The 14,621-nt window shown below is 34.4% G+C and overlaps 1 protein-coding gene across 1 annotated transcript in view; it reads right to left on the bottom strand.

Annotated features, from left to right (window-relative positions):
• LOC110031106 overlaps positions 1–14,621 on the bottom strand; it is a 59,224-nt gene that overhangs the window by 29,986 nt on the left and 14,617 nt on the right. The window contains exons 3-7 of the mRNA XM_020734151.1: positions 11,986–12,156; positions 10,762–11,237; positions 3,215–3,356; positions 543–798; positions 230–282 (exon numbers count right to left, since the gene is read on the bottom strand). Of these exons, the coding sequence (XP_020589810.1) occupies positions 230–282; positions 543–798; positions 3,215–3,356; positions 10,762–11,237; positions 11,986–12,156 (1,098 nt within the window). The remainder of the gene's footprint in view (positions 1–229; positions 283–542; positions 799–3,214; positions 3,357–10,761; positions 11,238–11,985; positions 12,157–14,621) is intronic.

Here is a 14,621-nt window from a genome sequence, read left to right on the forward strand (position 1 = left end):
ACTCTTTGTTCATGAACAGCTCGTGTTCAGCTCGCTAAGCAAACGAGTTAAACACGAACACACTTGAATTCAAGGTAAAACACACCTTTTGAGTTTGTGAGAGTGAGAAGGCTTCTATTGTTGAACACCCATTAAACGAACAAACTAAAACCAATAAATAATAGTGCTGTAGTATATGAGAAACTCAACTCCAACATCACTTCTCATGTGGATCAGTTTTTCAACTTACATTTCTACCTCTAAAAAGAACAGCATCGACAAAATCCAACATTCCACGTAAACCTACAAGCAAATGAAAAGGAAAAAAAGTAACAAAACAAACTTCAAGCACCGCAAACAAATGAAAAACCTGCCTCACGCATCCATTTCTAGATTATCCCATTCTCCAAATAACCCAACTAAATCTGCTATAGCCAACCTAAGTTGAACAGAACAAGCGAAATAGCAAAACGAACCAGAAAGCACAAATTGAGCAACAAAAATAAAAAAAATGTTGGAGGATCGCAATAAAATTGAAGGGATGAAGAGGGTAAGAATCCTACCATACAGATCAACGAGCCTATCCAAGCACTTTTTGGCTTCCTCCTCGTCGAATCCAAAATCAATCGCCAAGCTTAGAAGCCGCACCCTCTCTACCTCCATTCTCTCTCTGGATCGCTGGTCTCGCCCTAGCGATATGCTTGCGCGGGAAATTTTGCTGGAACTTCTGCCCGGGCCGAACATCGGGCCAGCCCGGAACGGGTTCTTCAGCCCGTTAGAAATGTCAGCTCCCTTCGCGGACGAATTTTTATATGGTAACTGTCACGAGGAATCATATCTCACTAACACAATGTGTAAAGTTCTTATTTTTTACCTTCTGCGGCCAGACCTTACCCGCCTTTTTTCGGAAAATGAAAAGCATAAAGGTTTGCCCCCACTTTATTTTCGGACTTTAAGGTTTGGAGCTGTCGAAAATCGAAATGGATTGCTCTCTCGCCGAAGACAACAACTTCCAGATCCAAGTTAGTTTAGCTTCGATCAGAATGTTTTCGACAACGACAACGAAAACGACTTCCATATTCAATTGAGTTTAACTTCGCTCATAATGTTTTTTTTTTTTTTTAATCTTGAAGACATTGTTGTGGTTTTAGGGTTTCAGGGTTTGTGCGAATTTTATTTTTTGAATTAATGCATAGTTGTGGCATTTGTCTGGCTTTATCAGAGGTTTAATTAAATGATTTAATAGTTACTTTAGTTGTTTATCGGAGGGATACTTTTGGCATTTGTCTCATTACTTGTGTTTAACCAATTGTTTCTCTGGGTTTATTGGAGTGTTACTTCAGTGGTTTTCAATTTATTCGAAGTTGTTGTCGCTATAACTGTATGTTATGTTGGCATTTAGTCCGGGGTAATGGTTCTAAGTGTTATCGCGGTATTATCTTAGCAATATTCTCGTGTTATTTTTGTTAATGAGTGATGTTGGTGTTATTGTGGGGTTATTATGGTATTATTATGACTTTATTGTTATGTCATTGTGCTGTTGAAGACAGTTTTATTGTTGTGTTTATGTGGTTTTATTGTTGTGTGATTATGGTGTTATTGTCATTATTGTTTTAGTAGACGCACTTGTTTTACTATAGTGTTCGTATTTTGAAAATTGATTTCTCTTTAGAGCATGGCATTTCTATAACTTAAATCATTGCATGCAGGAAAGGAGTAACAAGAGTGAACAAGCCAAGTACGGTTTTTTGAACCATTTGATACAAATTTGTGAACAATGAGATCAGAGTTATTTAACGACTCATTGAGGTCTTAGTTAGAATCATAAAGAAGCAGAGAATTGCAATATGTGTAATAATTATTTTAGTGGAAGAGAGAGTTCCTTGATTGCTCGGAGGCAATATGAGATTGAGTTATTTAGTGATTCAGATAATCTTGAAAGATAAGCAGTCAAAAAATCATTCACATCAATGATCAATGGTTGATTAAAAGGAAGTTTCAGATTGTTCGCACATCTAAAGCTGAGGTAGTTATAAAGTTTGATGTCAATGGCGAAATGTGATTTGTATCGGGTAAGTCGTAATGGGTTTGCTAAATTATGGAAACAGACTAAAATGTAATTGCAAGTTATGATGTTCTGGACTTCTTAAGTCTCATGAGAATGGTGTTCTGTCAGGTGAACCAGTTGGAACACCAGTCACATGAGACTTAAAAAGTCCAGAACATCATAACTTACAATAACATTTTAGTCTGTTTCCACAATTTAGCAAACTCATTATCCTGAATTACTCAATACAAATCACATCATCGGCATTGGCATCATATTATATAACTCCATCAACTTTAGATGTGCAAAGAGCCTGAAACTTCCTCTTAATCAACCCTTGATCATTGATGTGAATAATTTTTCGACTGCTTATCTTTCAAGATTATTTGAATTACTAAATAGCTCAATCTCATTGCCTCCGAGCAATCAAGGAACTCTCCCTTCCACTAAAATGAAGATTATACATATTGAAATTTTCTCCTTCTTCACTAATTCTAACCAAGCACTCAATGAGTCGTTAAATAACTCTGATCTCATTGCCCACAAATTTGACCAACTTAGTTGGAGCTGAATCTACAAACTAACGGACTGACCTTCCCTTTGTCGCATAATATTGATGTTTATTCAACTGTCATAGATGTATGAAATGGTGGTTATTGTTCTATGTATCGATATGTTTATTTGACCGCCTGTAATATCGTGGTATTATTAGTGAATTATTCGAGTATTATTGCTCTATGTTCATTATGTAGTATTATTGTTTTATTGCAGAGTTTGGAGTGCTATTAACATTTCTATTTATTAACATCACGGTGATGTATAAGTATGGTTGTATTGTGGTATTATTCGGGTGTTATTGTGGTGACATTGATTTTATTAGCTCCGCGGTATTTTTGTTGTGCACTGCGGTGTTATCGTGGTTTTATTATTGTGTTATTATGTATTTAAAGTCGAGTATTAGTATGGTTGTTTTATGGTAATATTCGAGTGTTCCTTGAAATTAAAAAATACTTTTATGACGTGGGACCCGACTTTACTCCCGCCCGAGTGCTCCGAATAAATTGATTGGAAATAAAATACGAAACGCCTATCAAAGAAAACTCCGGAGGAAAACCGACAGGCACACCACCTCTTTTGTCATTCGCCATCTGGTTAGGGTTTTGTGTCTCCATTCATCGGTCGAAGTACATTCGTCAGTTCACTGCTAGAGTTGAGCTTATCAAGATGGAAGCCGAGCTTTCTGAGATGGAAACCCATGAAAACCCTATGACAGTGGAAGCCGAAGAGCCCTTGAGAATGGAAACCAAAGATGAGCCGTCGATAATGGAATCTGATGAATAGAAGAAGAAAAAAGCAAATAACCGTAAGAAGAAGGATATTGAAGAGGGTTCCTCCAGGTAATATTTTATTTACTTGGTTGTTTTTCTTTGAAAATATTATTAACAGTTCTTTTAAATAAAATGCAATTCTTTTAATTAAAATGCAGCATTCATATACAAAACTTGATGAATACTAAATAATAAAAGCAAAATAAAACCGTAATAATTTCATAGTAATACTGTAATATAACTGAAATATAACCGTAATAAAATCGTAATAATATTATAATAGTACTAGAATAATACCATCAAAATATAACTTTAATAATACCGTAATAATACCGTTGTACTACGTGAATAATACCACCAAAATCTAACCATAATAATACCATAATAATACAACCACACCTGAATAACACCTTAATAATGGCATTGAAATGCCATTGAAATAACACCTGATATTGGTTGCATTGTACTATTTTTTTAGGTTCGTGAACCCAAGATCAATGAGCTGTAAATGTTGGCCATCTGTATTGAGAGATGCGTTGGATAATGTTAGGCATTCAATTTCTGAGGACACGAGGAATGAGCTCAAAGCAATGAATGTTGAACAGTTCTTGGAGCTCCCTCCTTATCCTCAAGAGAATCTCTTGACACTGCAAAATTTGCAATGTTGGCAGTACAATAAAATGGTTTTCAAAAGGAAAGAGCTACGACTGTTGCCCAATGAAGTTGCCCTTCTATTGGCATGTCAAATAAAGATGTAGTGCCAAAGTGGAGTAAACATCCATCATGTGGCGTGGATGCCCAGCAGATGAAAAATAATCTAATGGACTTCGCAAGAGGGGGGTCTTCTACCCAGTTTGCTAAATTGTTTATAAAGTTTTTGTTATCAAATCTATTTTTTCCCTCCAGCAATTTTAGTGTCTGAAGGACTTAACAACTTTGGGGAGAACATACAGACTTTTGCCTCATTTAATTGGTTGGCTGCGATCTATGATTTTCTTATAGAGCAAATTAATGCAGTGACCATCAAATTATTGTAGAACAAACCTATTGGATACATAAATTGTTTTCTTTATTTGCTTACGGTCAGTATATTGTATAAGTTGAATATTGTCACTGTTTATTAAGTATCTTTTATGTTGAAGATTGAGTATCTTTTATGTTGAAGATTGAGTATCTTTTATGCAGCTCTAGTTTTTTGAGCATACATCTGTGGTAACTCTTGTCGATGCTGAGGCCAGAGCCCCTGCTGAAGCTGAGATCAGACCCAGAATGTTGAGACGACCAACAACTGTTAGCTTGAACTCTTCATAGATAGATGTGGCCTTTAAGAAGCTAACCACTGACCAGGTCAGTCATTTACACTGTTGTTAAATAATTTATTTCTGGAATAGTGATTAAGGTATTCGTATCCTGAAATAAATTGTAGGTCAATGATAAATTCTTGGATCTAAAAGAGGAGGAACTCAATTTTCTGGCCATTCCAGATGAGGGACTACCCAATCCAGTGTCAGATATACACTTTCAAAACCCTCAGCATGAAGTTAGAGCAGAACCTCCTGTATCATTTGATATGGGGTCAGTGGTCGAAGGGGAGACTGCCCCGGAACCAATTTACAATGTTTTGAACAAGAACCTTGAAGCAATAATTGATCTTATCAATGGACATGAGAAATGGTTCAAGGAGTTTCAAGGGACTCTTAATACAATAACTGTTGGAGTTTTGGGTCCACAAAACCAAATGTTGATATTCAAAAATAAAATTGAGAAAAATGAAAATGACGGAGTTGATGCAGGCATAGTACCAGAGGAAGCATATGCCCAACCTCCCTCCCCTCCTGTTGTAATCCCACATGCTGCTGAGGAATATGCTCAGCCCCCTCTCCTCGTATTGTAATCCCTCATGGTGACGAGGAATCAGCTTAACCCCCCTCCCATTATGTTGGAATCTCACACCTTGTTGATGAATCAGCTTAACCCCCCTCCCCTCCTATTGTAATTCCTCATGCTGATGAGGAATCTGCTCAGCCTCCCTCCCCCTATGAAACAACTTTTGTCGAAGAAGGCACTGCTGAGCAAAGGGTTTTACATGAAGAAGACCTTGTTGTTGGAATGCCCACCCAAGTCACACAGACAATTTCCAGCTTATTGCATAGGGTTAAGGGCCGACGCAGTCGTAGGAAAAAGGTTGTAAGCTCCCCTTTCACTCCCTTTGAGTATAAACGAAGAAAAACAACACAGGATATTGATGAGCAACCTTAGGTCGATGAACTAATGGCTGAGGAAGAGACTACCACATCATTAAAACAAACAATTATACAAATTTTAGATATTGTAGAGCAACTACTTGATACTGCTGCCACATCAGAAAAGCCAATTGTTGATAAGTCATCAACCACAAAAGAGCCCAAGATAAATATCTCATCACCAACAACTAAAACATCCTTGCAGATTGTGGTATATGAACCTCCAGTACATGCACAATTACCAGTTGCAGTGGACGTAGTTGAAACAACGGTATATCTAACCTACTTTGTAATAATTTATTATATATTGTTTAGTACATTATATATTTCAACAGCTTTGTTTATGTGTAGTCCTCACTGACGGAGTCGTACATAGATTTTTCTAGTGAGTAACATTCGAGTTGTCATTTCATTACAAGTATATTAATGTGAAGTGATACATATATTATGCGTACTTTTCAAGAATGACTTTATTGTCCACCTAAAAGACAGTTCAATCTATATTGATCGGGGTATGATGGATGATGTACTGTGCAATGGATGGATTGACAATGACCAGATGGATGCATTAGCACTTCATAAGAGGAGGACTCAAAATCCAACCTCATTCTGGTGATATCTATATGTCTCATCTTTATACTATGTATATAAATAAAATAATTGACGTCATTAAATTTTTTTACAGTCATTGATAATAATAAAAATGTGTAAATTCATGCAAGGCTATCATAAAATGCAGGGTGGTGACGACTTATGTTTTTTGGGCCACATCACGAAGGAAGCGGTGAAAAATGTTAAGATCGTCTTATTTCCTATTGTGGAGAACCAGCATTGGATATTGTTGATTGCTGACTTGAAATATAAGAAATGAAGAATATATGATTCATTACCCAACAAAATGCATAAGGCAGTCTGCGAACGTGTTGTAAGTATATGCCACATAAAATGTCAATCCCTTTCTGATTTTTTCAAATGCAATAACAAATGCTTCATCAACCTTTGTATATATCAATGTTTGCAGCGGATGCTAGACTATGTTTTGGTATGAGGAAACCAACAACATGGGGCTTGTTAATGGTTAAGGGTGTACCAACTCAAAGTAACAACATTGACTACGACATGTTTGTCTGTAAGTACATCGAAAGACTAGTTCAGGCCAGCCTAGTTGATTGGAGCAAAGAGCTGCTTTGGCAGGAAGAAATGGCAAGATTTCAGGCAGAATTAGCATATGGACTTTGCATTTGGTTTTCATCTGTTAAATAAGATTGAACTGATGTGTTTTCTTTATTGTATTAGATAGATTGTCAATCAAACGTTAATATCAACTGTTGTGTTTGTGGTTGTACTGCGAATGAAACATTAATCTCTGCGTGGTTTGGTTGTATATTATTTTATGTACATGTTTTATTAGAATGTTACATCGGTTGTACCTCCATTTTATTATGGTGGCATTTATGACATATTTGATTTTATCTCTCAATGTTGTTGTATTGTGGTTTTACCTCTGCAGTATTCCCATTGTATTCTAATATCTTGTGCAACGAATGCAGTCTTATTAGAATATGCCGCCAATAATATAACAGATTTATTATTTCAAGAAATATAAATAGAATTTAACAACATAATATTACAGTTTTATTATTACAAGAAATATACATAGATTGTATTGTGGTTTTATTTCAGCGGTATTGTAGTTTTATTATAATATAATGGTCTACGACCACAGTTTTTAAAAATATAAGGTTGTACTTCGGTATTTTTACAATCGTGTTCTACGACCGCTGATTTTATTGGAATATGCCGCCAGAGATTCTAATCAAACCAGGCAGAGCGGCAGAAAGAAACTCATATTATGGCAACCGCACTAGTCGTACTTTGGTATTTTTACGGTCATGTTCAGGTTGTATTCTTATATAGTATTCCACAAGCACTGGTTTTTTTGGAATATACCACCAGAGATTCCAATTAAACTAGACAGAGCGGCAGAAATAAACCCATCTTATGACAACCGCGCTGGTCGTACTTTGGTATTTTTACGGTCATTTTCTGGTTGCATTCTTGTATAGTGTTCCACGAACGTCGATTTTATTGTAATATGCCGCCAGAGCTTCCAATCAAATTAGACGGAGCGGCAGATATTTTATCAAGTTTTTATCTACAGCGGTCGTACTTTGGTATTTTTACGATCGTGTTCAGGTTGTATTATTTTATTGTGCTTATCACGAGCACTGGCTTTATTAGAATATGCCACCAAAGATTCCAATCAAACCAGGTGGAGTGGTAGAAATTTTATCAAGCTTTTATCCGCAACAGTCATACTTTGGTATTTTTACGGTCGTGTTCAGGTTGTATTCTTGTATAATGTTCCACGAGCGCTGATTTTATTGGAATATACTGCCAGAGATTTCAATCAAACCAGGCGGAGCGGCAGAAATAAATTCGTCTTATGGTAACCGCGCTGGTCATACTTTGGTATTTTTACGGTCGTTTTCAAGTTGTATTCTTGTATTGTGTTCCACAAGCGCTGGTTTTATTGTAATATGCTGCCAGAGCTTCCAATCAAATTAGGCGGAGTGGTAGATATTTTATCAAGTTTTTATCCGCAGCGATCATACTTTGGTATTTTCATGGTCGCATTCAGGTTATATTATTTTATAATGCTTATCACGAGCGTTAGCTTTATTGGAATATGCCGCCAGAGATTCCAATCAAACTAGGTGGAGCGGTAGAAATTTTATCAAGTTTTTATCCGCAGCGGTCGTACTTTGGTATTTTTACGATCGTGTTCAGGTTGTATTCTTGTATAGTGTTCCACGAGCATTAGTTTTATTGGAATATGCCGCCAGAGATTCCAATCAAACCAGGCGGAGCTACAGAAATAAACCCGTCTTATGGCAACCGCGCTGGTTGTAATTTGGTATTTTTACTGTCGTGTTCAGGTTGTATGCTTGTATAGTTTTTCACGAGCGTTGATTTTATTGGAATATGTCGCCAGAGATTCCAATGAAATCAGGTAGATCGACAGAAATAAACCTGTATTATGACAACTGCGCTTGTTGTACTTCGGTATTTTTATGCGACAATAATAAACCCTTTTTAAAACGATAATATTACAATAGACGTAAACAATAATAAACCCATAATAACTCTTGAATAAAACAACAATAATGCAAATGTATGTTTCAACTTAAACAACAGTAATAAGACAATAATAACTCCTGAATAAATAGTCTGTTGCAGTTAAAACATTAAATATAATGATAAACCCTGTGTGTCCATTTATAAACTTGTATATGCCCATTAAATGTTCTATATATTATCATATATGTCCATTAATAAGCTCGTATATGTCCTTGTTTGTTGTGTTTCAGAAAATTTATGTTCATTGATAATATTAATGAGTTAATGTGAGGAAATAAGTATAGATCAAAGAGTAAAAAATTCAGCAGCATCGATTTCAAAACTTGACTAAACTGATCCGCCATTGAAAAAAAAATTGGATCACATTCTGGAATGATATCATGACTTGAAACAGTATCTTTCTCCTTTTCTGTATACAATATTACATGTTAGGTGAATCAAATCAGCACTTAAGATTATAGGTAACATTTACTTTTGATTCCTTTATTTTTTTTCCAGTATCCTTTTAACCTTGAATTAGTTATTCCTTTTAGGTGAATCTTCGTGGGATCATTCACATTTCACTCTTTACTCAGTGTCTTCTTCTTTGATTTTGAATTTTTCAGGGGTTCTCGTCCACTCATTATGGCTTCGACATCGATTGTAAGTTTATTAAATGCCTCCAACACTAGCTTCTCGACAAGTTCATGACCTCGCGTTCTGGTGTCGATCTGGTATGCACATTTATGAATGTGATTGAGATAGATGAGTTCACTTGCAGAATTTGACAATATTTCTGGCACCTAACAATGTGCATAATCATAACTGTTATATATGTCCCTTTTAGTATTAATAGACCACCGAAGTAATATATATTTATCAGAGATTTTTGTAACATTTTTTGTGCTGAAGAACCCTTGAAGCGTGATCACATAATAATCTCATCATTTCAAATTTTTTACAACTACAGGTAATATCAGAATTACCTCTGTCCAATTTAACAATCCAGGGTCTGTCTCTGTCCTTATTATCGAGAGTTTGGATATGAAATTCTGAATTCATATTAGCGGAGCACTCCACAGTAAGCCCACACAAACCATGTAGAAACTATGCTTCAAGCATTGAATATAACTTTTTTGTGTAAAATATAACAACTCGTCTCAACACGGGACAACTTTTTACGGTGGGAGAAATTGCAAACTGCTGACATTTAAAATCTTTATCCTTCTCATTTCTTCTCCAATCCTTCATTACATTTTCAAGACCCAAAAAACATTCGGTTAGAATGTTTGTTGCCTTGGAGACACCATGACAAATCTTATTCGTGGACTCACTTATTTGCGCTGATAGAATCCCCATTCCAAAAATTTCTTTATTGAAGGATCACTTATGCCTAATATTATACAATTCATCCAACCACACATTCTCGTGTAGGTTTCTTTTCTCGATCATTTCACCCTAAATTTCTTCGAACTCCTCTTCTAAGTCACATCTGCTTAGGCATTTATAAAAAAGATCATTGACTCTCTTGCTACTGACGTCACAATGAACTTTTGAAGATAATTTCTTGTAAATGTGTCACTGACATAATCTATATCTGGTGTGCAGAAGACACTCTTCAATGGCTTAAGACATTGCTTGATCCTGGTCAGTGAATATTGTTATTGGATGCTTGTTATCCATTATACGAATAAAGACTTTGAATAACCACTTGAATGATTCAATCGTTTCATTTGACAAAAAACCAATACAAAATAGAACATTCCGCCAATGGTGATTCACACCGACAATCGGAGCACAACATGAATTGCATTTATTCAGTCTATAACTTGTATCAAATATTATTACATCCTCAAAACAGTCATAATCAATCCTGGACATCCCATCGCACCATAAAAAATTTACCAAACAACCCGACTCATCAATTTGAAAGTCCCATGCAAACATTGAATTCTCCGCTTGCCGCGTAGTGAACAATTGTATGAGAGAATTAGCATCCCCTAATTCAATTTGAACTATTCTCTCTCTTTGTATGAAATTATACGCATCCCTCTTTGTGCAATCAAGATTCTCCACTTCTCCGACCTCAGTAGCGAGGACTCTGAATGCATCACTAGTTATAATCCCTGATTTTGTCATTGATCTGAGGATATCACCACTGATGTCACACATATTTCTGCTGGAACACAATAGATGCTTGTCACCGTCCTCCGCCAACAGATGGTTGTGACTTTCTATGAATTTCTTTACCGACCAGTTGCCTTCTAAATCAACGAAATATCGGATCATGGTTGGACAACCAGTCCTTGTGTCCGCTCTTTTGAACCTCGCCGTGATAGTGTCCTTCAACTCTTTCTTGAAACCGGCCTTACCACAAACAAAGTCCATTGTCTTAAGCTTCTTTGAATTCGACCAGAAACCACTGTGTTCCTTTCGCACAGTAAATCCAATATGGTGTGCATAAACAATACTGTTCATAGGCTTCCTTCTCATTGTGGACAACCGCATGAAGCAATTTCTCTGTCTCGGGTAACAGGAAATTTAAACATCAGTATTAGCACCCCAAAATAAAATTAATACAAGGTTACAGTACATAAATAACACTATGATAATACCATAATATAACCTAAATAACACCATTACAATGCCAATACAACAGACCAATCAAATGCCGCCGTAAAGAAATGTTACTAGCATCATCGTTACAAGCCTATAATAGACACATAACACCGTGATAAAACAAAAATAACACCACATTACCACCCCACCATATAAAAGACCTTACAGGCAAAAAAACACACGCATAACATCACAATAAGACAAGCATAACACAAGCATAACACCATTAAACATCAACATAATACACCAAAACAAAATCAAGTCAGTAGATCCAATATTACCTTAATAACACTATGATACTACCAAACTAACACCAAATCCCCACGACAGTAACATTACAAGCAAATGATAATGTAACACTTTGACACAATTACGACGACGAGAATAGCTACCCATTAACCCCATCACGACGACGAGAACAACACTTCATTATGATAGTTATTTAACCCACTAAAACTATGAAGAACAATCAGAAATGAAAAACAACTCTAAAAACAACCAGTATATCACCTTGATATTACCTAAATAACACCACATCCCACCATAACCAAAACTTAGCATTACACATCAGATAAAAACAGAGTAAACTTCATTAACAATACAAATATTCCTTAAAACCTAAATCTGCAATCAAACAAGTATAACCTACCTGCCGAATTCCTTCTGCCGCATCTAAACTCTGCTCATTCTCATGATTCTCAAAAATATTTTGAGATTCCAGCTCATTGTCACGTTTCTCGTAAGTATTTTGAGACTCCAGCAACATTTCATCGTCAAGAATTACTTCCATCGAACCAGATCCAACGAATACAAATGAATCCTAGAAAGACAACAAAATGAGAATATCCCGAATCCCTATAGCTAAAGAAGACAAAATACCACTTTTCTGCAATTGGTGGGAATCGAAAATGACAAAAGTGCATTTTTTTTTGGTTGGGCGGGATTCGGGCCGGGTCGGGCGTCATATAATAAAGTTTTTAACCTATATAATAATAGTGGGGCAGGATTCCACGTGTCAGTTTCTAATTGGGTACCGCATGCAAGCTTGCATGCGTTGCACGTATGAAATAAAAATTCCTTCGCGACAAGGTTGTCAAAACAGCTCCTTCGGCTCATTATTTCGCTTATATTTGATTTTGATTGCTTTATTAAGGAAATGAGTCAGGCATATAAATAATTTTTTTAGGAGCTAAATATAAATGAATGAACACGATTAAAAATTTATTTGCTTGTATTCGGCTCATTTTAACTCGAAACAATAATATAAAATATATAAATATAATTTTTTTTGTATTATTTTTTAAATATTTTAATTGATTATAAGGCTACAATAATTCATAATCAATTATAATTATTAATTTAAAAAATAGAATAAAAATATATTAATTTTTTTTAAACAGAATATTTTGAATCTCTATCCTTAACATCCTATGATTAAGGCTGTCAAAATGATTCGTTTTTCACAAATAGCTCGTGCTTGGCTTGTTAAACAACAAGCCAAACACGAACAATTTTTTTTGGCTCAATATACAAATGAGCTAAACACAAACTGTGATATTTTTTAACGAATCAAACACAAGTCGAGCCTCAAGCTGTGACTCGTTTACAACCCTAGTAGTGCTGTGAGCAATTTGGTCAAATCAATTACAATAAAAAATCAAAATATTAAATTAATTAAAATTTTATAAAATTGAATCGATTGAATAGAAATTTAAGATATGTTTGGGGCTGCTGCAACTTATTAAAAAACAGCTGTAAAGCCGCTGAATAATAATATGATGCTAAAAAAGCTACAACAACTATTACATTTTTTTTAAAAAAAAGTCATAGCGTTGCTAGAAAGTTGTCACCACATCTAATTAGGAGTTATGGGAAAAAGCAGATTTCAACGGCAGTTTACCTAAACAGACAAAACTGTGTTGTGGCATCGCATTGCCACCCAAAAAATATACTTAATTCAAAATAAATGATTTGGTTATAAAAAAAATCGAATTTTAGTCATAAATTATAGATCTTACATGTATGATATTAATTTAATGTCATAAATTAACACTAAATTTATCAGGTTAAATAAAAATTAAAATTTAATAAATAACCAAAAAATCAAATATTAAATTTTTAAAAATCAAAAGTCAAAATGCATTTTTTAAATCAAATTGAATTAAACAAATTTGTTCGATTCAATTATTTATTTTTCCTTAATTAAAATAAAGGTTATAAAATTTGTCACTTAATTTTATCAATCAATTTTTAAAATTATTAATTTTAAGATATTTTATTTGAAGTTATTATTAAAATAATACATATAACTTTAATAATAATTATTGCTTAACATGTAGTTATTAAAATAATTTACCAAGTTATTCAAAATATGAATGTGGATATTAATTTAGATTTTTTTTATTTATTAATTTAGAAAATAATTTATGATCAATCAAAAAAGTTATATATTAGTAAATCATTTTGAGATGTAAGGTCTTTTATTGTTTGTGCGCATAAACTCTGTAAAGACCTTGTATAGAGAAAAAGAGAGAAATAAATGTGATTCTTAAGAGAGAATCTTAGAAAATGTATTGAATATTTTTCTCTGATGAAACAGAAAAATTTGGTCAAACAAAAAATTAAGAGTGAGAAAGAGAGGAATTCCCATTTGAAAGCAAAAAAGTCGAGAGAGTCCCTATCTCATACCAGTCTTCCCCCCAAAGTTTTGATGAAAAGAATATGATAGTGGTGCTTGCTAGACAATGTCAGCACGATGCCCATCCCTAATGTATTCATGAAAAGATGGGGTCCTAAGTGGCAACACTTTTATTAATAGATTGATAGATATTCTTACTAATTATAATAAGCCTCTTTGTTAGCCGTCATTGCACAAGCTAGCTAGGCTATCTTTTCAGAAGAATATATACAATCACTTCAGCGTACAAGCTCTATTCAACTATTTCGACAAATCGCTCAATTTAATCACTTTGACAAATAATTTTATTCAACAAAATTTATATAAATTCTTAATTAAAACACTTTCTTCACCAAATTTCATTTTTAAGTACTTTCATAATTATCTTCTTTTTATTTGAAAAAAAAAAAACTTAGGCCATATAAAACTCAAATTTATTCATGTTTATGAGTCGATATTATGGCCATCGTATAAAAAATTAAAATATTCAAAACGGGTTTAAGAAAATCATTTATAGAAAAATTATATTAAGCATGCTGATCAACCATATTAACCTTGAGTTTTTTTTTTTAATTTAAAATGTTTTTAAAAGTATATATATATATATA

This window comes from Phalaenopsis equestris, unplaced genomic scaffold (genome assembly GCF_001263595.1).
Source record: "Phalaenopsis equestris unplaced genomic scaffold, ASM126359v1 Scaffold000768, whole genome shotgun sequence".
Taxonomy (NCBI): domain Eukaryota; kingdom Viridiplantae; phylum Streptophyta; class Magnoliopsida; order Asparagales; family Orchidaceae; genus Phalaenopsis; species Phalaenopsis equestris.